Consider the following 24906-nt stretch of genomic DNA (forward strand, 5'->3'; position numbering starts at 1 on the left):
TCTTCCAAACAATCTGGCTTTTACACTCTTTTCCCCTCTATTCAGCAAGGTTCCCTGAGCTCTGAAGTGAAAGATTCATGTAGTGCTTGTTTTTTCAAGATCTCTCACCTTCTGTGTAGTGTCTGACTGTTGATCTCTATATTTTTTCCCATCTGCTGCAGCCGAAGCTTGGATGATGACAGTTGAAGTAGGTGCTGATTTTTAAATAGAGCAGAATATCATTAGGAGTCATCTTAACACTATTTTTTTCTTTTCATAAATCTGTATTACTTAATTTTATCCTATGTCTCTGGATTATACAGTCTCAGGCTCTTGAGCACACAAGCAGTGAAGGGTATAAGTTCTATCTTATGAGGTGTACCTTAAGTCAAATCAGTTATAGGTTGGTTACTCCCACTAGCTTTTTTCAACCATTGCCTGAGCATATGTTCAGGCAGTACAGCACTGTATGTATATATAAGGTTTGTAGCTGGCTTGGTGATTACACTTTGCTTTTGAGAACTTGCAGAGCAGTTCCCATACCAAATACACTGGAACATGAGAGAAATGACTCTGTAAGAACTGACTTGATGTTTCCATCTTTGATGAGTTCTGTAGGTGTCCTCTTCAGCAACAGAACCTTCCTGTCAGCGTGTGGAGAGCAACCTATACTCTTAGCAACATCCTGGATTTTATTTCTGGATCTGTGTGGGTCACCTTTGGCCAGCAACTCAATTAGATGTAATTCAATCTGGGTACCAAAAGCTTCATTTGGTGAAAAAAGATGAGCAATTGGGACTCTATGTACACCAATATTGGTAATTTTATTAAAATGCCTTCATGTACATGTATATTTGAGGAAGTTCCAACTGTAATAGGGTTCTACACTACCCCTCAAATGGCCCTTGATTTTAGATATTTCTCTCCGTATTCTCTCCCATAACCTCCTCTCCCCACTTGATTCTCCCATTCTAGCCCTCCACCCTTAGCCATCCCTGTCTATTCAATATCACTTTCCTAATGAGATCTAACTATTCCCTCCAGTCCCTCATCCTATACATGTTCTCTGTAGTTCTATCAGCTGTAGCTTGGTTATCAATGACTTCACAGCTAATATCCACATATAAATAAATATATGCCACATTTATCTTTCTGGATCTAGATTACCTCACTTGGGATGATTTTTTTCTCACTCTGTCCATTTGCCTGTCAATTTCATAATATCACTATTTTATCAGCTGAGTAATACTCCATTGTACAAATGTACCATATTTCCGTTATCCATTCTTCTGCTGAGGAGATTCTATGTTATTTTTTTTTAATTCTCACTACTATGAATGGAGTAACAAGAAAAATAAATGAACAAGTGTCTTAGTGATAAGATAAAACATCCTTTGTATATATGTTCAAGCATGGTTTAGCTTGATCTTGAGGTAGACTGATTGTCATCTTCCAGACAAACTGCCACACTGACTTTCATAGTGGCTCTATGATTTTGCACTGCTACCAGCAACGTACAAGTCTTTTTCTTACTTCACATTCTTACCAGCTCTGCTTTCCCTTGTATTGTGGATCTTAGCTATTTGGACAGGTGTAAGATGAAATCTCACTGTAGCCTGGATTTATACTTACATGTTTGCTAATGATGTTGAAATTTTCTTTAAGAGTTTCTCAGCAATTTGAGTTTCCTCTTTTGGGTTTTTCTGTTTATGCTTGTAGCCCATTTTTGAGTTATTTGTTTTGTTGACATGCATTATCTTGAGATATTTATAAATTTTGGTTATTATTCTTCTGTGTGATGTGTATTTGATGAAATTTTTTTCTCATTCTGTAGGCTACTATATTGTCTGAATGATATTGTACTTTGCCATGCAGAAGCTTCTCAGACAGACAGATTGACAAAACATTATTCAAGTAGGAACAGAACATACTTGAACATACTTATGCAACAGAGAGTAAAGATACTACTTCATGTCATGAACATTACTGGTCATATTTCCTGTATGTCTGTAATAGGTCTGTCTAGTGTAGCATGAATTGTTAGTAGGTCTTATTAATAAAAGCATACCAGAGCCAGGTATTGGGGTAAATCCTGGAAGATCAGAGAAGCAGAACAAGCCACAGCCACCTCACCTTGCCAATTCCTCAGCTGATCCTGTTTCCTCAGACTGGAGGCCTCTGAGTCCTCATCCAAATGGATCTTAGCTGAACTGCTACTCAAAAGCCTAAAAGCTTAACCAGCTCTAGTTCCTGGTCCTCACACCTTTTATATCTTTCTGCTTTCTGCCATCACTTCCTGGGATTAAAGGCTCTTGATACCACACCTGGCTGTTTCCAGTGTGGCTTTGAACTCACAAAGATCCAGACAGATCTCTGCCTCTGGAATGCTAGGATTAAAGGTATGTGTGCCACCATTTTCTGACTTCTATGTCTATCTAGTGGCTGTTCTGTCCTCTGACCCCAGATAAGTTTATTAAAGTGCACAATATATTGGGAAACACAATATCACTGCAGTCTAGGAAGAACTGTTTTTGACACAAAACTCAAATTGAATGTCTGACGTGATCCAAGTCAACTACTACAAATGATAATCAGAGAATTGATTTGGTGAACTTGGCTTGTAGGCAATTTGCCCAAGAGGTCTTGCGTCTAATAGCATGTACCTAATCATAAGGGATATGGAGGGGAAGAATAATCATAAATGAAATTGTTATCTCTTAATTGTCACCTGGACTTAGGAACTCAGATGCCGAGCCCCGGGCCAGAGAGTGCTTAAGAACCCCCCAGAGGCAAACAGCAAACTGAAAAGAAAAGTATGGAGAGAATACGTGCATTCCTTGGCAGTAACTATAATAGTAATAAGTGACAAATGGATGTGTTCAAGCATAATTGATACATGGCTTTCTCTCTGACTCTTCATGCTGCACTTTGCTCAGGCTCTCATCTCAGCTACATTACAAAGATGTTGTCTTTGCTTTTTGTCTTCCTGGTCCTGAAGCCTGCCTTACTTCTCTGCAGTTTGACTGACCCTGTGTGCTTTTTCAGAGTGAAAGACAAGAAAAACCCAGAAGGAGATAAAGACATTGATTGTTCCTTTTCCATTCATACAGAGCATAGATACATGAAAAATGATTATTTCAGTGGGAATCTTGATAAGCAGTAAGTGCCTCTTTCACTTTTAAATTTTTGTTTGTCATGTAGACGATAAATTCTAGGACTGCTGAGAGGTAGACCATTATTCTGTGTGTCTTCTGTCTACTTTTCTCCTCTCGTTAGGACATAAGCCAAATATATTTCATGTTTACTGAAGGTTATTGTCCTGTTTTTGATGGTTTAGAGGTTAGCTTGTTTGTATTTTTCAAACCACAGATTTCAGGCTGAAAGCTGAAAGAATGAGCCATGCTGTCAACTTTGTTTCTAGAGCCAGTCCTTTAATATGACAGTTCCCAACTTATGATGCCCCTCACAAACGAAGTACTAAACACTGCTTTTAGTTTATTTCATAGAGGCTACAATAAGGTGGTCTTTCTTTTGTCTGCTAGTATTTTCTTAAAAAGCATAGAATGCCCAACTCCTTCACTAAGAACTTTGGTCGATCTGTGCTGACTTTTAGTTAGATATATTTAAAAGGTACTGAGATTTTGTTCAAATGATATCTGTCATAAATTCACAACTGCTGTGTTCTATGACTCCTGCACCTGAATTCATGTGTGGAAACACATTGTCTATTCATTATGAGAATTTCATGCCACCCTTTCTTCTGTATTCAGTTTCATATGCACAGCCATATTTTTTTGGTGAATTAATGAGTTTTATTGGCATTACTTAAGGAATATGAATGAGGGGTTACTCTCAGGAGTTCTCAGAAATTACTCCCAGCATGAGTGGCAGATCACAAAAGCTGCAAACCCAGAGCATAAAGCACTTCTTACAGGCAGCTCATCAGGTTGGAGAGTGTCACTTTCAGGTAGCTCAGTTGGTCTAAGTCCCTTCCAGAAAGCTCATCTGGTCTGTACTTCTTCAGGTGCTGGTCTAAGAGTCTTCTTCCCAGTTTGTCTCACCTGAAAGTGACCCTTGGTGGTCTTTATTGTTTACTCTTAAGGAAGGAGGGGTCTAGTGAATCTGGTCAGTTTCAGGGACTTCCAGGTGCTATTTTGAGCTGTTTCTTTTCCACCTTGAGGAGCTTCCCTGAAGGGTAGAAGGTTTCAATCTAAAGGAAAACTATTACAAAACAGAGATCCAGGAAAAGTACTATTCATCTTTGTAGTGTTCTTGCCTGTTAGGCTCTTCAGCAAATAATTCCAACAAGGTTAGAAGTCACTTCATGTTTGCCACAGCAGGAGATGTGACTTTGGAGAGATGGTTCTCTTCAGCAGTCTCTAAGATAACTGATCACTAAGAGCCATATGCTGACAATATGACCAGAAGCCAAGGAATTATGTCTCTCCTGCAAGAGAATCTTGGCAGAACGTCCCACTTCTAGCCTCTTCACACTATTTAACAGGAATAGGAATGACATTCTATTCCTTACGTAGATAACTATACCAAGCTCAATAAAAGTCCTGGAGTTGCTAAAGTGAACCAAAGTGGATTCATTGAGGCTTCACTGTGGATATTGAAAGCTTGATGTGAAATACACAGCTTTTCAACCCACCAAAATGCAGAACAGAATCCAGAAATACAATTAACCACATATCAACAAAAGGAACAGCATACTTTAGTAGAGAATAGATACTTTAGTCAATTATGCTAGATTAGTTGAATTTCTATATTGTACTGGTTAATTTTTTAATCTCTTAAAATAATAATAAAAAAGCACAGCCACAATTTTGTTAAATAAACAATGCCAGGATTTTTCTCAAAGTTCTATATTAGAAACACATGTCACATCCATCTAGCATACTCCAGTAGGCAAGTTGTTCTTTTGTTAGAATAGATGGTGCCCCTGCAATCAATGGCTTCCTATTTCCCTTTTAAAGTGTTAGAATAAAGGTGTTGCCTGCACTTCATGCTAACAGTTGAGAGAGTAGTACTAAGGTTACAAATTCATCCAAGTTTGCCCAGGCTGAAGGTCATTTATTGATTTCAAATACTCATGTCTCATTTTTGCTGAATATTCTTTCATCTATTACATTTAATCCGCATTTAAATATCTTTCTTCTCCTTCCCTAACTATAAAATGAGATTGTTTATTGTGAGGATGAGTGCACTACACAATCTTTGATTTATGTTTGGTCACAATTTTACTTTATCAATGAGGTTACTGGTTGAGATTTCAGCTGAGGAAATGGCTACAATATCTTTTGGGGTTTGATAGGCAAACTGTCAAAACTTCTAAATGTTTAAGGAAGAGCACATCTCAAGATGTGGTATTGTATATGTGTGATAATAAACACAGTGAAGTTTTCAATTTCAGATAAAGGTTATAATCAGTTTTTAATACTATATCTTAGCATGAAATTCAAAACAGGAGAAAGTATTTGCCTGTATAATAGAGACATCTCAGAAGAAATGAAAAACTACAGTAGAACTTAAGCAATATCTTATGTGTTGTTCATTGATCTGATTATCAAAAATATCCTTAGGTTGGAAGGAGAATGTAGAGTGAATGGCAAGTGATTATATAATAGTTATGAAAGCAATATTAATGGTAATATGGAACATGGAGAAGATGACCTAGACATCCAAATGATTAGATACAAATGAGGAAGAATGAAGGGGGATTTGAATAGAATTTGAACAAAAAATTTTCAACAATATCTATATCATGTTTCCCATAAGCCCATGATTATCCCCACATTGCAGGCAAGTTGTGCCCTGGACATCAAGAAAAGGTTTTTATTTCATCTCATTCACTTTCAAAATTCATCATCTAATGAATCAATATGCCTCAGTGATGATGGGATCTTGTATTTTAAGATGATGAGGAATTTCATGTCTAAACTTCTGACACTTGAAATTGCAGCATCTTTCTACATCTATGCCTACATATTTACATGACACAAGATGAGAGAGGTCCAGAGAAATGGTTTTTTGTTTTGTTTTGTTTTTTTTTTTTTTTTTTTTTTTTGGTTTTTCGAGACAGGGTTTCTCTGTGTAGCTTTGCGCCTTTCCTGGAACTCGCTTTGGAGACCAGGCTGGCCCCGAACTCACAGAGATCTGCCTGGCTCTGCCTCCCGAGTGCTGGGATTAAAGGCATGCACCACCACTGCCCGGCTCAGAGAAATGTTTTAATTTCTCCAATTTATGAGTAAGAAAGAAAATGGCAAGGCAAATGTTTTCTTTCTAGACTCCTTTGTTTGCATTTTTACTAATACAAATAATTGATAAGCATAGAAAATGACACATGGAGGCATAAATGCCTCACTTGTACAAGTATGGTCCTGACCTTTTTATTAAATTCCTACATTTACATGCATGCTTACTGTAAAGTGGGATTGTTGTATTTAAATTTCTTAATTTCTATTACATAGAAAGCATGTTTCCATATTAGTGCACATTTCTCTTCCTTTATTATGACAACAGTGCAGTGTATGTTTCATGGCTATTCAATATTATTTTCTGAGCAATATTTGGATGATTCTACAATGATTAGAAACATAATATTACAGTTGACAAAGCAAATGAATTTATAGAAGAAAAATATTGGATGATTAATGCACCTACATGGTTGTTTATATAATTAAATAATGATATAATATCAGATCATTGTGAATAAAATATAACTATATGAAATATGGCCATGATGAATGAGATTTAGCAAAACTAAATACATATTCACCACCCCAAAAGAGACTCCTGTGTGAAAATGTTGGTATTCTGAAGAGACATTCTCTCTATGTACCTACTAGCTTTAACAGCTTTAAGATGATCATTTAGTTATTTGTGAATAACAAGGTTAAGGCAACAGGAACATGAATTTTAGGGAAAATAAAATATATTTTGTCAGACTATTTCTACTAATGTCCTACATCATCACCATGAACATAGTGAAGAAGTGATGCAATTGTCCTGTCATTTGTTTTCATAAGCTTTGTAGAACATCTGGAATTTACTCATGTTAAGTTGGAAGATTTAATATAAATTTACTCTATATGTATTCATTTTAACCTAAAAACAAAAAGTATGTTCCATTTATTCAGTAAATGCTCTTGATTTTCATAGCTATCATCAGATGCAATTTGTCAGAAGTATTGTTTGTTTGTGCTGTGTCTGATCATTTTACAACCCTGCTGAGCTGAATGAGCACTTGGGTGTTTCATTTAACAAACAGGATTTCAAATAATCTAATTCCTCTGTTGACTTACATAATTAGAATTTCTCTGTGACTGAGAAAAGGATTCTCTTCAAGGCATCTATTAGTCTCTTTAAGTTGGAATTTGATTCATAGAAAAAAGAAAAGTAAGCTTATTATATGTATTTACTCTCTACATTTCCAACATTGTTGTAGATTAAATATGAGGGATACACAAATGCTTGTACTGAATATTATTGATCTTCACATCAGCACTGTATTATATAATGCAATAACAAGGAAATTAAGTTATTGGTTTGTATAATCTCCTCTGGAATTTAGTTCCCAATTCTGCCTATAATTTTCTTCTGTTTGTACAAACAATGAGGTAAATATTTTTAGAAATACATATCTTCCATATGTAGTGATGAGATGGATCAAAAGCAATCAATCAATCTCCATTGAGACTGAGTCAAATCTCCAAACTATGAGCCTACCTGAACAATGTAGGAAGGATTCACTTATTTTCTGACATAACTACACCAACTGTGTTATCTATTTAAAATTTTGTAATTCATTTGAGGATTTTATGGAATGCATTATGATCATATTCATGCCCTTCCAAGAACTTCTCTAGATCCATGCCTCTTTTCCAACCATCCTGTTTGTTTCCTTTTTTTGTACTGTATCAAGTCCAATTTGTATTGCTCATATGCTCTTGGATATATGTCCTTCTACTGGCCAATGGTTAACCACCAAGGTGCTATAATCATAAAAAAGCAGTAAACCTGGCTCTCCACCTTTCAGTATCTATCAATTGCCAATATTGGTCTAGTTTCTAGTCATCTTCTCTGTGGAGAAAACTTTGGAGTAAATTTCTTTCTCCTTTCTAAATATAGTGATTTTATATAGAATGATAAGAGTCTTGTGACTAAATAAAGCCTTCTAGTTTGAGAGTTGTTATGAGTTAGATGTTTGATGTTAGATGGAAGTGGAAGTTATTGTGCTGAATTTCAGAGATAAACCTCATCTGATAAACTCCAGGTTTTCCACAGATTAAAAACAATAACCATGACTGATAAGTAGAGGCTTCCCAAGGACATGAGAAAATGTAGTATCATTGACGATGGCACAAAGTAACAGTGGGTAATTTTTTGAAATATAAAACAGTAAAATATTGAAGATTTTATATAGAAAACTTTCAATATAAATTGATTGACTGATATAATATTCATGCAAATAAAAGGTATGATTCCAAAAAGGAAAAAACACAAATCTAAAACAGCTAATTTGTTTGATGGTTTCTTTTTGTTTCTGTTAAGACATATTTTATGGTCCACTCCTTTAAAAGAATGAATGCAACATAGACAAATGTGTGCATCCATCACCACAGTCAAGGTCAAAATATTTAGAACATTTCACTAGGAATCATGATAATGTATCCTTCAGCTCTCATCTTTTTACCCCTTCATTCCTGCCTATTTCTAAATCTATGTTCTATCCCATAGAGTTCCATTTTTGCTTTTCCTATGAATGAGATAATCTGCTCTTTGCACATTTATGCTTTTTTTACCTAATATAATGTTTTTCCACATCCATCTACATAACAGCACAGAACAAACATATATCCCCTGCATATTTTACTAAAAATACATTTTTCATATGTTGTATACTAATTATGGTTTTTCACTTCCCCAACTCCTGAAAAATCATCCGCACATCCCCTCCTATCTGAACATGAAACCTTGCTTTCTCTTTTTAGAAATAAAAGAGTCATCTAAATAACAGATAAAAATAAAATAAAATAAACACAAACAAATAAAAGTAGGACAACATTATTTGATAAACAGAAGAAATAGAAAGAATGAGATACACATATAGACAAGGAGACACACACATTCTTACACACAGGAATTCCATAAAAACCCAAAACTGGAAGCCATAGCATAAATGTAATGGATGTGAAGCTCAAAATAATTTTCAAAGTCCTGAAAAATTATTATGATACAATAAACCTCCAAAGAGGCCATTGAATTTATTTTTTACTGGCTATCTACTGCTGGGACTTGGACCTGCCCTAAAGGTGGTTTGTGGCCCCAGTGACACTCTATGGGAGAGAACTAAATTTTTACTTGTAAGTAGATATTGTTAGGAGATAACTCCTGAATTTAGGGTAGGAGCATTTGTCCACTTCTCTAAGCAAATGGACTCCATCTGGCCCAGAGCATGTAGGGCCTGTGCATGTTGCCAAAGTCTCTGTGAGTTTGTATGTGCCCCTGTCCTGTGCATAGAAGGCCTTGTTTCCTTTGTGCCCGCCATCTACTCTGATTCTTACAATCTTTCCACCTCCATTGCCATGGGGTTCCTTAAACCTTGTGGGGGGTGGAATGGATTTGATGGAGACACCACATTTACACATGGTACAAGGACTCTCAGTCTCTACACGTTGACCAGCTGTCTGTCTTGGTATTTATCTACATATACTGGAGGAAGGTACAATTTTGATGATGTGTAAGCAAGGAAAACTTGGATGACTATAGCAGAATGATGTTAGGAGTCATTTTTTGGCTTTGTTCCTGTGTCAGAGTAGTAGTCTTTGGTTCTCCCCTAGGTCCCTGAACTATCTATTGTCAGGTTCTTGGCAAGCAATGTAGTGTCAGACATGTATTTGATCCCTTGGAATGGACCTAAACCAAATCATTTATTATTTGGTTACTCCCACCAGCTTCATGCCACTGTTTCACTAGCACATCTTACAGGCAGTCACCATTGTAGATATTTAGGTTTGTGTTTACCTTGCTTGTTTTTCAGAGAACTTTGAGTACTATGAGCAGTAGTTATCAGGCATAAACACTCTAGGTAGGAACCAGCTTGATTTCTTCATCTTCACTCTGCTGTGCAGGTGTCATCTTCAGACATAGGGCCTTATCCTCAGTTTATAAAGAGGAGCCTATAAACTTGGTAACAGCCTGTTCTTTGGGAGGGTCCCTATGGTGCCACTTTGTCTAGCTATTTAATAAAATATAACCCATTCCTAGTACTGGAAACTTCCTTTGGTGACAAGACCTATCTGTATGGTTGCAGTGTGGTCTCAACTGTTATTTGTCAATTTAATTTAGATTGCCTTAATAAATGTATATATTTTAGGAAGTTTATACTATTTTAGATTTCCATACAATATACATAGGTCTCTTTACTAGGATGTAGAGTACCATTTATGTTTCCCATAATTTTCTTATGCTCATGTTTGAATCAGATTTTTTTGGCTTTAGACAATTATGGGAAAAATAAATGGTACAATCAACTCCATTCGAGTTTCACAGCCACAAGTTATGTCTAGTTACTTGAATATGTATTTAGTCACAAAGCAATACAAAACATATGGATGCGTCAATACCTAAAACACTCATAAACAACAACCTGAAATGAGCAGTTATTGTTAAATAAGATCAATCTGTATAAAAACTGTATCAAAACAGTTACATTCAATTAAAATACCTTAAATGAAAGAGAGTAAACATATTAATCAGGATCAATTAGGACAAATATAATGCAACTTGAACCCAGGGCCAGGTCTGTAATACCAAGCTGAGCACATAAGTTGAAAGTCATCTATACATTTAAGGGTCCAATTAAATAGAAGGGAGCTCATTCCTCACTAGAATCGGGTATAGTTATATCCAATCATATAACACTCAATATTGCACATCCTCAAACACAAAATGAAGATAGGAAAGTATGTGAAGGGGGAAGGATAGTATAAGAATTATTATGCTATTTGCATTACGTATGAATCCCTCTTTTTTCAGAGCTCTTGACACAGACATATTTGGCTACCTTGTCTTCATACCTTTAAAAATACCATAACATTGTCCAGGGCTACCTCTGTATAGAAGTAGAAAATTCTAGATTGCAGATAATATCTATTTATTTTCCACTTGTTAAATGTTAGAAATATACAGTGAGGGCATGAGCAGATTTAATGTTAACAGTACAATCTTTTCTAGTAATTGAATGGCATGCATGCATTTCAAAACTTTTACAGAAAACAGGATGGAAATATAGCAGACTTAAAAAAAAAACAGATTCAATCGCATTGGTATGATATCCATACTCCCCCCCCCAAAAAAACTTTAATATTCCTAATACTCTCCCACTACTCTCATATCATCATACAACAAATTAATAGGATTTTTGTCACCATAGCAATGGTTCAAAAATGTAAACAAGAATTCAGTGCTATTCTCACATTGAGTGTGATTTAAAATTTTCATGATTGGAACCTTTTCTTTCATGAATAGTGTGCTCTGTTTTCAGGTTGACACCGAAGAACGTCCACTTGATTTTCTCTCTTTATTTTGCCATGGAAGAAATCAATAGGAACCCTCATATTTTACCAAATATTTCTCTGCTAGTTGACATCAAATGTAACCTGATAGCTGATCAGAAGAGATCTGGTTTATCTGCAAAAAGAAGTGAAAACTTTCCTAACTACTACTGCAGAAATCAGAGAAAATATTTAATTGTGCTTACCGGACCCATGTGGGTACTTCCTGCAACCCTTGGGCCATTCCTGTACATGTCCAGAACTCCACAGGTAAGTTAGGGTAGGATACTTTTAATGAAACACTGTCTCCTTCAAGTTGACTTTCTGAGTATCAAAAAGGTTAAAACTCAGAGAGACTGGATTTATATATTTTCTGTTCCATCAAGTATAAATGCTCAGATACTTTCTGCAGAAAACATAACAACTTTGTTACAAATACACATGAAGGTCAGCAGAAATAGAAAAGAATGTTACCAGAAAACTTAGTTTATCTGTAGTTTTTGGTAGCCAAGGGAAACTATATATGATTTTTAAAATGAGGTGAAGAATTCACAATTTCTGAAACCCCCAGTATTTGCTTACTACATTTAGGTCTTAGGCCAAGTATTATTCATTCCATCTTTTTTTTATTTTGCTTATGTTCTATGTCCTTCAGCTCTACTATGGTCATTTTCAACCTCTCCTGAATGTCCATGAGCAATTTCCTTATCTCTACCAGACATCTCCCAAGGACACATCTCTGCCACTAGCCATGGTGTCCCTACTGGTTTATTTCAGATGGAACTGGGTGGGAGTGATCATTTCAAATGAAGACCGTGGAATTCAATTTCTTTCTGAATTGAGAGAGGAGATGCAAAGGAACATTGTGTGTTTAGCATTTGTGAGTATTATCACAAATGATAATTTTTCATACTTTAAAATGTTTAAACAGTATTATAAACAGATTATGATGTCATCAGCAAAAGTTGTGATTGTTTATGGAGATAAAGACTCTAATTTACAATGGAACTTCATACTACAGAAATCTGTAGAAATTAGGAGAATCTGGGTCAGCATGTCACAATTTGATAGGATCACAATTATAGGAGATTTCTTGCTTAACTCCTTCCATGGTACACTCATTTTTTCACATCAGATTTCTGAGATGTCTAGTTTTAAACAATTTATGCAGACAGTGCACCCTTCAAATTACAGTAATGAAATTTCATTGGTTAGACTATGGTGGATTTATTTTAAGTGTTCTTTGTCATCATCTAATTGTAAGAAACTGAAGAATTGTTCTACCACAACTTTATTGAAGTGGATATTTAGCCACAAGTTTGGAATGTCCATGAGTGATTCAAGTTATAACTTATATAATGCTGTGTATGCTGTGGCCCACTCACTCCATGAGATGCTTCTGCAACAAGTAGATATATGGTCAGAGAATCCTGGGAAAGGGCTGGAATTTGACTCCTGGCAGGTAATTAGTCATTCATTGAATGGCCTGTATGTCATAGAGATGACATTCTTAAAGGTAACCAAGGATTTTAAATGCATGCAAAGTACAAACCTTTCTCCAGATGCATTATTTCTGGACTCTTTCACTACATGTGATGAAGATCATGTTAGTGTCATAAATTATGATACAGCTGATAGTGGCACACAAGTTTGTATTTTACATTCTAAGTGAAGAAATTTTGTTGAGAAAATTTCAAGCACATACATGAGGATTATGTCTTTAAAATTTGGAAGAAAAACATTTTTCATGAAATTCTTAAATTATAACAAGAAAATGACTTTTTTATATGATCAAAATTTTGATCATCATCATAATAAATATATTCCAGATAATACCTGTGGTGATATTTTATTTGTGTACCTCAATAAAACTTATCTGGGTATCACAGAACAGAGCCAGCTACCAAATTAGACATAGAGGTCAGGCATGGTGGCACACACCTTTAATCCTATCACTCAGGAGTCAAGAAATCCATCTGTATCTCTTTGAGTTCAAGACCACAGTAGGAATAGAGCCAGGCATGGTGGCACACACCTTTAATCCCAGTGCTTGAGATCTCATGTCTTTGCTTGGGGAGGACACATGTCTTTAATTCCAGGAAGTAATATGGCAGGACACAGAAAGGTATATAAGGTATGAGGAAACAGGAACTCATACTCTTGAGGCTGAGGATTTCAGTCAGAGGATTCATGGAGTTGGTAAGTTAGTAGCTGGTGGCTGTGGTTTATTTTGTTTCTCTGATCTTTCAGTATCCACCCCAATGTCTGGCTCCAGGTTTTTATTAATAAGACCGTCTAGCAATTCATGTTACAAATACTGGTAGTACTGCCACTTTTTGAACTGTTAAGGAACCCAATTTCCCAGGTTATGTTCAAATAACAATGTTGACAGGGTGAAATAGAGAATGTGTCTTACTATATAAGGATAGAATTTAGGTGGGATGGTTTAGAGTATCAACTCCAGTGAAAATATTTTGACTTTAAAATGCCATGAAACTTAGGTCTACATGTAATTTCTTTTATTTACTACTGAGTACTTCTAATGAAGTTAATTTTAGGAGAGGCAAATGAAAATTACCAGCATTGTATAATTTATATTTTCTGTCCTACTGTGAAGGCATAGTTGAAACTAAAATGACAAATGTGTTTTAGATGTTCTCTCTTCTGAAGAACATACAATTTGTAAATCCTGCTGGAGACCTAGTGAACATGAACCAGAAGACAAAACAGGATACAGAGTATGACATTTTCTATATCACAGATTTTAACCAACACTTTGGACTTAAAGTGAAAATAGGAAAGTTTTCTGGACATTCTACAAACGACCAAAAATTGTGCATATCTGATGAAATGATAGAGTGGGCCACTAATTTTAGACAGGTACTTTGGTCTTAACTCAAATGATTTACATGTAGCACAAATACTCTAAAACAGCATGCTTCATCATTGGGATAAAAGGTTTTGACATTTACTCATTTATTGACTCATTTCCACTCTTCTATACTCTCTCTCTCTTTGTCTCTCTGTCTGTCTCTCCTTCTCTGTGTCTGCCTGTATTTCATTATATATATAGTCACCATACATTCATAATATTTATCTTTAAGGCAATGAAATTTTAATTTATAATATGCTACATGGGTTTAATAGGAGGATTTTCACTGGGCCTGTGTTGTGAATCACTGCAGCTTTTGCAACTTACATTAAACTCTTTGTGTCTAAAATGTATCTGACTTTCCTCAGACTCCACCCTCCATATGCAGTAGACCCTGCCGTCCTGGACACAGAAAATCCCCTCAGGAGGGAAAAGCCATCTGCTGTTTTGATTGTAACCCCTGTCCAGAAAATGAAATTTCCAATATGACAAGTAAGAATATGATTTACCAAAATAATCAACAGATCATTTATTTTCTCCTATATTTATGTAGTTTTCAAAGAGTCCTTTGAGAAAAAGGAAAAGATGAATCTCACTATGAAGTTGAAAGCATAGTAAAACTGCTATTTGAAATAAAATACCCTCTATCTTTTAAACTACAGTTTTGTGTCACTGTTCTAGGACCCATAAACACAGTATTTTCTCTGGGACATTACTTTAGAGCACTAATGATTACTCTTGAAACTCATCTTCATTCTATTATCCAGCATTTTGTAATAAGTTTTATCTACTTTTCAGTTAATTTAAGAGTTACATACTGCATATACTTATGTTTCCAGTGCTCCCCCCAGGGTTTCTAATAAGGAGTGAATGCTCAGTGATGTTGTATCATGTTAAAGAAACACTCTTTTTTGTACTATTTACTATTATAGATCAATGCAATCATTGGTAGTTGTATTTGCAGTCCTACTCTCTTTCACAGGTGAGTTTGGATGCTATCATATTGAACTCTGAAATAAAGATTTTATTATAATGTTCAGAACAAGTAAAACAAAGAGACTTTTTAAGTAAATACATGGTGAAATCAAACTTGAGGTACAGAAATTTGAAAACTTTGTTTTTGGTAGTCTATCAGATAACAGAAGGTTAGAATTAATAAGTGTAGTAGCTATAAGAAGTAGCTAAACAATTAACTGTCAATTTCATTTAGAACCACACCAGCATGTAAATGATTCCCTATATGAATTGAGCATGAGTATTTTGAAGAAGTAGTACAGATTTTTTTTAAATTACACTAAAATAATAAACATATTTGACTACAAAACCCAATGAATAATGCAAGAAAGTAAGCTACTTGACTACAAAAATGAATAGAAAGAAAATAAAAATTGTATGATTAAATGTCACTCTCACATACATATCAAATTCAAATAAGTGTTCAAATATATTGACTTTTTTGTTGGATGAACACAAAGATACTGTGCTCAATTTTATTAAATTCTCTTTATCCTACTTAAAAAAGCAAGGGACAAGTTGAGGAAGGGGAAAGTATGGTAAGGGTGTACTGTATGAGAGAAGAACATATTTTCCATACAAATAAATAAATATAACATTTTTATAATTAAGTAAAAAGAGTATTAAAAAATTAATGTATTAGAATTCTTCCAGTCAACAGTTTAAATGACATTGCTTAGCAATATCATAGAGAATCTAAAAACTGAAGCAGAATGTAAACTTTTTGATGGATAGACTTAGTACTGGAATGGAATCATCATCTTTCAATTTTTTTCTGTTGGATCAGTGCAATTGAAAGAAAAATGAATATAATTTGGCATAAATTACAAAGATACAAATGCAAGCAAGGTCTCAGCATCATCCAGTACTAGCTTTTGAAATTATGTCCTTGAGATATGGAATATTATCTTGATTTTGATGTTTTCTTATTAAGTACTGTAATCTTGGGAGCATTGAAAGGTCAAATACTATAGAAATTTGTAAAATTTGCAGATAATATGCCTAACCAATGTTCAAATATTGAAACATAAAACTAAATATGATATTCTTGATATGTAGAGAATTTAGGTGGTAATTTGTTCATGTTATTTCTGCATTCTTTGACATTGCTGGCTTTTGTTTCTGCTTCTTTTCTTTTTAAAATTTTTGATATTATAATACAGTTATATCATTCCCCATTCCCTGTCCTTCCTCAAAACACTCCTATAAGGCCCTTCTGACTCTCATTCAAATCCATGGCCTCTTTTCTCATTAATTGTTGTTGTTTGCATATGTTTTATTATATTGTATGTAAATATATGCATATATTTAAATGTACATATTTATATACATTTCAGTCTGTACATTATTACTTGTATGTTTTCAGGGCTGACCATTTTGTTTTCCAGAAACAATCAGTTGGCATGGTTTACTCTGGGAAACAATTCTTCTGCTCTCAATATCCCTTTGATGCCTGTAGTACTCTTGTATGCTTGGGGCCTGATGGTCTTTCCTCTATCCACTTCGCCATGCCTATTGTTTTTATACTTGTTCAGCTTAACGTCAGCAATCATGTTGGTGAGACTTTGTGACTGTAGCTTATGGCATTTCTTGGAAACACTGACATTAAGCTCCCTGATACCCTGGCTCTTACAATCTTTCCATCACCCTCTTCTACATTTTTTTTCTGAACCTTAAGTGACAGGGTATTATAATAGATATATCCTTTGCACTTGGTTCCACACATCTACCTTTTAACTGGTTTTGATTTTTCTCTAGTAGTCTCTGCCTCAAAGATGTTTTCTTGATGAGGGGTGAAGACTTTACTAGTAAGTGTGCAAGCACAAATATTTTGAACATTGTTATTACACTGTTATCATAATGTAGTACATGTGGGTTCTTTCTAAAATATGGAGTATAACTGGAGAGTTTTCTCTTCTTGTTCCGCCAAGCCCTGGCAATCCCTTAGCCCACTTATAAAATAAACATACAGATGCTTGTATCAGTTAAACTGCTTGGCCATCAGCTCAGGTCTATCATTGTCTAGCTCTTACTCTTATATTCAGCCCATTTCTATTAATCTATACTTTGCCATGTGGCTCGTGGTTTACTGGTACCTTATATTTTCCTTGTCCTGGCGGCAGCTACAGGCAGTCTCCTTCTTCCCTTCCTGTTACCTTAATTCTCCTCTCTGTTAGTCCCACCTATACTTCCTGTCTGGCTACTGGCTAATCAGTGTTTCATTTATTAACATATTTGCCATACAGAACATCCCACAGCAATGGAGTAGGTGGAATTTGATGTCCAAGGAGCCCTATTAGGTCATTTATATGTAGGAGCTAATTTGTTGCTGATAGATAAATTATAAGATGCAATAAACTAGCTCATTATCAGTTCTTTTGCTTAATTACAAAATCTATGAATAACAAATGTGTTTTTCCATGAGTGATTCAATCCAAGGTAGGTTACTGTGGCTACTTAAACATTGTTTAAAAATATGTTATTGTTTTTAAATGTACATGCATAAGATTATTTTAGCAAAACTATTGCATTCAGATGAAAGGCAATAAAAAATAAAATTAAATTCTATGCATCAAACACATTTAATTTCTATATACCACAAGAGTTGAATAAAATTTAGCTATGACTTCCTAATGAATTAATGTGTCATGTATCATCATGTATCATGAATACTAGGGAAAAATTAAAACTGAAATTAATTCCCTTCCTATACTAGACATGGATCATTGTGTAAAGTGTCCGGATGATCAGTACAGCAATGCAAAACAAACTCACTGCCTCAAAAAAGTTATGACCTTTCTGGCCTATGAAGATCCCTTGGGAATGTGTCTAGCTGGCTTGGCTCTGTGTTTCTCTTCTCTTACAGCTGCTATTCTAGCTATTCTTTTCAAGTATCAAGATACTCCCATAGTCAAGGCCAATAACCAAGTTCTCAGCTATGTACTACTCATCTCCCTCATATTTTGTTTTCTCTGTCCCTTGCTTTATCTTGGCCATCCCCATATGGCCACCTGTATCTTGCAGCAGACCTCGTTTGCAATTGTCTTCACTGTGGCAATATCTTCTGTCTTGGCTAAGACAATTACTGTGGTACTAGCATTCAAAGTCACTGTTCCAGATAGAAGAATGAGATGGCTGCTGGCATCAGGTGCACCTAACTTCATCATTCCCATCTGCACTGTGATCCAACTGATTCTCTGTGGAATCTGGATGGGAACTTCTCCTCCATTTGTTGATGAGGATGTACATGCTGAACATGGCCATATTTTGATTGTCTGCAACAAAGGTTCAGTTATTGCCTTCCACTTTGTCCTGGGATATTTGGGCTCCCTTTCCCTGGCTAGCTTCACTGTAGCTTTCCTGGCCAGAAATCTGCCTGACACATTCAATGAAGCCAAGTACCTGACATTCAGCATGCTGGTGTTCTGCAGTGTCTGGATCACCTTCCTTCCTGTCTACCAAAGCACCAAGGGCAAGGCTACAGTAGCTGTGGAGATTTTCTGTATCTTGGCCTCCAGTGCAGGGCTGCTTTTTTGCATCTTCGCCCCAAAGTGCTACATTATTTTGTTCAAACCACAGATAAATTCTTTTCATAAGTTTAGGAACATACATTTGAAAGATGAAAATATCCATTAAATATAACTAAATTATTTCCTATAGCAAACATGCCTACAATATCACAAGGCTCCTTTAGTACTAACAATATATTATGCTAAAATAAGAAGTTTGCTCTTATGAAAAAATGTAGAAAATAAGCTGCATAATAAAGTTTGAACATAAAATCTGGACCTCAGTTCTATTGAATGAAATGTTGTGATAAACCATTTCTCCACATGTAATTCTGCTTTTTGTTATTATTTTTTACTGAATTGTGTTGCATCTGGGAATTGGAATGGAGATTTTTACATTATTTCATTTGACTGCAGCCTTCCACTACAAATTCTATGTTATTATTACATTCCAAAAATATTGATATGTAGAGAGTATATACAAACAGGAATTATTAAGGAAACCCCTCATATTGAGCAATGACTGTAAAGAAAGCTACAAAAAATGTAATTAAATTATTTTCTATGTGATGGTATAGACCAGAACATGGGATAATACAAATAATGATGCTAGGAGATATATGATGCTAAATGCTTTCTGATTTGATTTGAAGCCTGATCAATAGGAAGATATTCCATGCCTTAGTGTGTTGAATATCTCATGGCTGAGGATGGAAAAGGGCCCATAGTTTAACATTCCATTGTTAGTTTGCTTAGTGATAGTAGTATCAAATGCCTTTCTAAATATTTATATTTATATCTAAAGACACAGGCTCCTCTCAACTTTAGTCATAGAAGATTGTTTATGTAATAGAAAAAAAGTCAAGGGAGAAATGCACAATAGTTTAAAGTCCTGAAAAGAACAGACTAAGTGCTCTGACTTATATAGGACATCTGACCAAATCCTCTCATCATCATGGCTTAGGGAACATCTTGGAATAGGTGGCAGAAGGATTTAAGAGCCAACAGGTAAGGAGTTCTGGGAATGCCATCTTTATAACAAGACGTTTCTGTTGTACTTCTGGTACTTGACAAAATCTCCACAAGAACAAACAAGTGAAAATCCTGGCAAAGACTCAGTAGATCTTCTTTAGGAACCCACCCCAGCACACTGATGAGCCATAGGCAGTAGAGAGTGTCTACAGTAGGAAAACTTTTTTTTTTTTTGAGACTGAACTTTCTGTTAGGATTCTAGTAAATGGCCCTAAACTCATGCCCATGTTACCATCACAAGATAAGCATACTGGGTTATGAAAATTAAGAGCCAAAAAGGTGGGAGAAGGGTGTGTTGAGATGAGTGGAAAGTTGTATGGGGAAGAAAGCAGTAGATATGATTCTGTTACATTGATTAATGTGTGACATCCCCCAAAGAAACATATTTAAATTGCTGTCTATGAGAAGGTTCATCATTCATGTATGAATTGAAGCTGACTGTTCCTAATTTTAAATTTAAGGGCCCATGGGACTGAAATTAAACCATGTGCTAAAATGCTCTTGAGCTTTATAGGAATATTTGTGGTCAGACTACTACTTGAATGTTAACAAAACCTGGACATAGACATAGAGAAAAGGTAAAAGAATGATGATTAAAACTTTAAAATTGATCTTGCTCCGGACTTCACTTTTGCAACACTGGTGAGTACCCTTCCTTGCCCCAGACCCCATCCCTGGGCACCAGCCACTCCAGGAAAGACCTGCCCAACTTGGCCCCAGGTTCTGGCCACCCGACAGGTTCCCTGCTAGCCCCACCGGGAAGGATTCCCTTCTCCAAGACCCCTGGCAGACCCTGCAGTCTCCACGCCCTGCCCCCACGCCCATCCGCCTGAGCCCCAACCCTCTTCCTGAGACTTAGAGGCCGGCCCCCAGCTCCCATCTTGCTCCAGACTTCCCTTTTGCAACACTGGTGAGTGCCCTTCCTTGCCCCGGACCCCATCCCTGGGCACCAGCCACTCCAGGGAAGACCTGCCCAACTTGGCCCCAGGTTCTGGCCACCAGGCAGGTTCCCTGCTAGCCGCACAGGGAAGGATCCCCTTCTCCAAGACCCCTGGCAGACCCTGCAGTCTCCACGCCCTGCCCCCACGCCCATCTGCCTAAGCCCCAAGCCTCTTCCTGAGACTTAGAGACCGACCCCAGCTCCCATCTTGCTCAGGACTTCCATTTGCAACACTGGTGAGTACCCTTCCTTGCACTGACCCCATGCCAGGGCACCAGCCACTCCAGGGAAGACCTGCCCAACTTGACCCCAGGTTCTGGCCACCTGGCAAGTTCCCTGCTAGCCCCACCAGGAAGGATCTCCTTCTCCAAGACCCCTGGCAGACCCTGCAGTCTCAACGCCCTGCCCCCACGCCCATCCGCCTGAGCCCCAAACCTCTTCCTGAGACTTAGAGGCCGGCCCCCAGCTCCCATCTTGCTCCAGACTTCCCTTTTGCATCACTGGTGAGTGCCCTTCCTTGCCCCGGACCCCATCCCTGGGCACCAGCCACTCCAGGGAAGACCTACCCAACTTGGCCCAAGGTTCTGGCCACCTGGCAGGTTCCCTGCTAGCACCACTGGGAAGGATCCCCTTCTCCAAGACCCCTGGCAGACCCTGCAGTCTCAACGCCCTGCCCCCACGCCCATCAGCCTGAGCCCCAAGCCTCTTCCTGAGACTTAGAGGCCGGCCCCCAGCTCCCATCTTGCTCCAGACTTCCCTTTTGCAACACTGGTGAGTGCCCTTCCTTGCCCCGGACCCCATCCCTGGGCACCAGCCACTCCAGGGAAGACCTGCCCAACTTGGCCCCAGGTTCTGGCCACCAGGCAGGTTCCCTGCTAGCCGCACAGGGAAGGATCCCCTTCTCCAAGACCCCTGGCAGACCCTGCAGTCTCCACGCCCTGCCCCCACGCCCATCTGCCTAAGCCCCAAGCCTCTTCCTGAGACTTAGAGACCGACCCCAGCTCCCATCTTGCTCAGGACTTCCATTTGCAACACTGGTGAGTACCCTTCCTTGCACTGACCCCATGCCAGGGCACCAGCCACTCCAGGGAAGACCTGCCCAACTTGACCCCAGGTTCTGGCCACCTGGCAAGTTCCCTGCTAGCCCCACCAGGAAGGATCTCCTTCTCCAAGACCCCTGGCAGACCCTGCAGTCTCAACGCCCTGCCCCCACGCCCATCCGCCTGAGCCCCAAACCTCTTCCTGAGACTTAGAGGCCGGCCCCCAGCTCCCATCTTGCTCCAGACTTCCCTTTTGCATCACTGGTGAGTGCCCTTCCTTGCCCCGGACCCCATCCCTGGGCACCAGCCACTCCAGGGAAGACCTACCCAACTTGGCCCAAGGTTCTGGCCACCTGGCAGGTTCCCTGCTAGCACCACTGGGAAGGATCCCCTTCTCCAAGACCCCTGGCAGACCCTGCAGTCTCAACGCCCTGCCCCCACGCCCATCAGCCTGAGCCCCAAGCCTCTTCCTGAGACTTAGAGGCCGGCCCCCAGCTCCCATATTGCTCCAGACTTCCCTTTTGGAACACTGGTCTGTCTGAACCAAGTGTGCGGATAAGGCCAGTAACGAACCACAAGGAGATGGGCAGACGTCAAGGCAGAAACATATACAACAAAATGAATAGCAATACAGCATCACCAGGCCCTAGCCCTCCTCCAACACCTAGACCTGAACATCAGAAATTGGAAGAAGCAGAAGAAAACAGCCTTATGAATGACATCATGAAGAAGCTAGAGGCTTGTGTAGAGGAAAAGACAAAAAAATGTAAAGAACGCTGTAAACAACTAGAGGAAAGGGCAAACAAATTAGAAGAAATCAATAAAGGCCTGGAAGAAAACAATAAAATACTGAGAGAAAATCAAGAAAAAGCAATGAAACAAATGAAGGAAACAGTCCAAGACCTGAAAAGGGAAATAGAAAAAATGAAGAAGACACAAACAGAGGGAATGCTGGAAATAGAAAATCTGAGAAAACGATTGGGAACTTCAGATGCAAGTATAATCAACAGAATGGAAGAGATGGAAGAGAGGATTTCTAGCGTTGAAGATACAGTAGAAGAAATACATTCATCAGTCAAAGAAAACACTAAAGCCAACAAAGTCATGAACCAAAATGTCCAAGAAATTTGGGACACCATGAAAAGACCAAACCTAAGAATAATAGGGGTTGAAGAAGGAGAAGAATACCAACTCAAGGGCACAGAAAATATATTCAACAAGATCATAGAAGAAAACTTTCCCAACTTAAAGAAGGAAATGCCTATGAAGATACAAGAAGCTTATAGAACACCAAACAGACTAGACCCCCCAAAAAAGTCCCCTCGCCACATGATAGTTAAACAACTAAACGTACAGAATAAAGAAAGAATATTAAGAGCAGCAAAGGAAAAAGGCCAAGTGACATATAAAGGCAAACCCATCAGAATAACACCCGATTTCTCAATGGAGACTTTGAAAGCCAGAAAAACCTGGACAGATGTAATGCAGACACTAAGAGACAATGGATGTCAGCCTAGACTAATATACCCAGCAAAACTTTCAATCACCATAGATGGAGTGAACAAGACATTCCATGACAAAGCCAGATTTAAACAATACTTATCCACAAACCCAGCCCTACAGAAAGCACTAGAAGGAAAATTCCAACCTAAGGAAGTCAGATACACCCTCAAAAACACAGGCAACAGATAAAGCCACAGCAGTAAACCCCAACGTATAGAAGTACCCACACATCACCACCAAAAAATAACAGGAATGAACAATCACTGGTCATTAATTTCCCTCAATATCAATGGACTTAATTCACCTATAAAAAGACATAGGCTTACAGAATGGATACGAAAGCAGGACCCATCTTTCTGCTGCATACAAGAAACACATCTCAAATTCAAAGATAGACACTACCTAAAAATAAAAGGCTGGGAAAAGACTTTCCAATCAAACGGTCTTAAGATACAAGCAGGTGTAGCCATCCTGATATCCAGCAAAATAGACTTAAAACTAAAATCAACCAAAAGAGATCAAGAAGGGCATTACATACTCATCACAGGAAAGATCCACCAAGATGAAGTCTCAATTCTGAATATTTATGCCCCAAACACAAGGGCACCCACATATGTAAAAGAAACATTACTAAAGCTTAAATCACATATAAAACCCCACACACTAATAGTGGGAGACCTCAACACCCCACTTTCACCACTCGACAGATCTCCCAAATTGAAACTTAACAGAGAAATAAAGGACTTAACTGAGGTCATGACTCAAATGGACTTAATCGATATCTACAGAACATTCCATCCTAACAAAAAAGAATATACCTTCTTCTCAGCACCCCATGGAACCTTCTCTAAAATTGACCACATACTTGGCCACAAAATAAATCTAAACAGATACAAAACAATTGGAATAACCTCCTGTGTTCTATCAGACCACCTTGGTCTAAAGTTGGATTTCAACAACAACAAAAACTACAGAAAACCTGCAATCTCATGGAAACTGAATAATACCCAACTGAATCACCAATGGGTTAAGGAAGAAATAAAGAAAGAAATTAAAGACTTCCTAGAGATCAATGAAAATGAAGACACCACATATCCAAATTTATGGGACACTATGAAAGCAGTACTAAGAGGGAAATTCATAGCACTAAATGCCCACATAAATAAGTTGGAGAAATCTCACACTAGAGACTTAACAGCATACCTGAAAGCTCTAGAACAAGAAGAAGCACAGTCTCCCAGGAAAAATAGATGCCAGGAAATTATCAAAGTGAGAGCTGAAATCAATAAAATAGAAACAAAGAGAACAATACAAAAAATTAATGAAACAAAGAGTTGGTTCTTTGAGAAAATCAACAAGATAGACAAGCCCTTATCCAAACTAACCAAAAGACAGAGAGAGAGCATCCAAATCAACAAAATCAGAAATGAAAAGGGGGACATAACAACAGACATTG

The 24906-nt window shown here is 37.6% G+C and overlaps 1 protein-coding gene across 1 annotated transcript; it reads left to right on the plus strand.

The window, feature by feature from the left end:
- Positions 1 to 2938: 2938 nt before the first annotated feature.
- Positions 2939 to 19062, plus strand: LOC128094464 (vomeronasal type-2 receptor 116-like). Its single transcript, XM_052712868.1, has 6 exons — positions 2939 to 3138; positions 11531 to 11810; positions 12196 to 13002; positions 14193 to 14420; positions 14781 to 14904; positions 18143 to 19062. Exons 1-6 carry the CDS (start codon positions 2942 to 2944, stop codon positions 19060 to 19062), a joined length of 2556 nt encoding a protein of 851 aa, XP_052568828.1. The 5' UTR covers positions 2939 to 2941.
- The last annotated feature ends 5844 nt before the right edge of the window (positions 19063 to 24906 follow it).

Source organism: Peromyscus californicus, unplaced genomic scaffold (assembly GCF_007827085.1).
Source record: "Peromyscus californicus insignis strain IS unplaced genomic scaffold, ASM782708v3 Scaffold_4__1_contigs__length_199733344, whole genome shotgun sequence".
Classification (NCBI taxonomy): domain Eukaryota; kingdom Metazoa; phylum Chordata; class Mammalia; order Rodentia; family Cricetidae; genus Peromyscus; species Peromyscus californicus.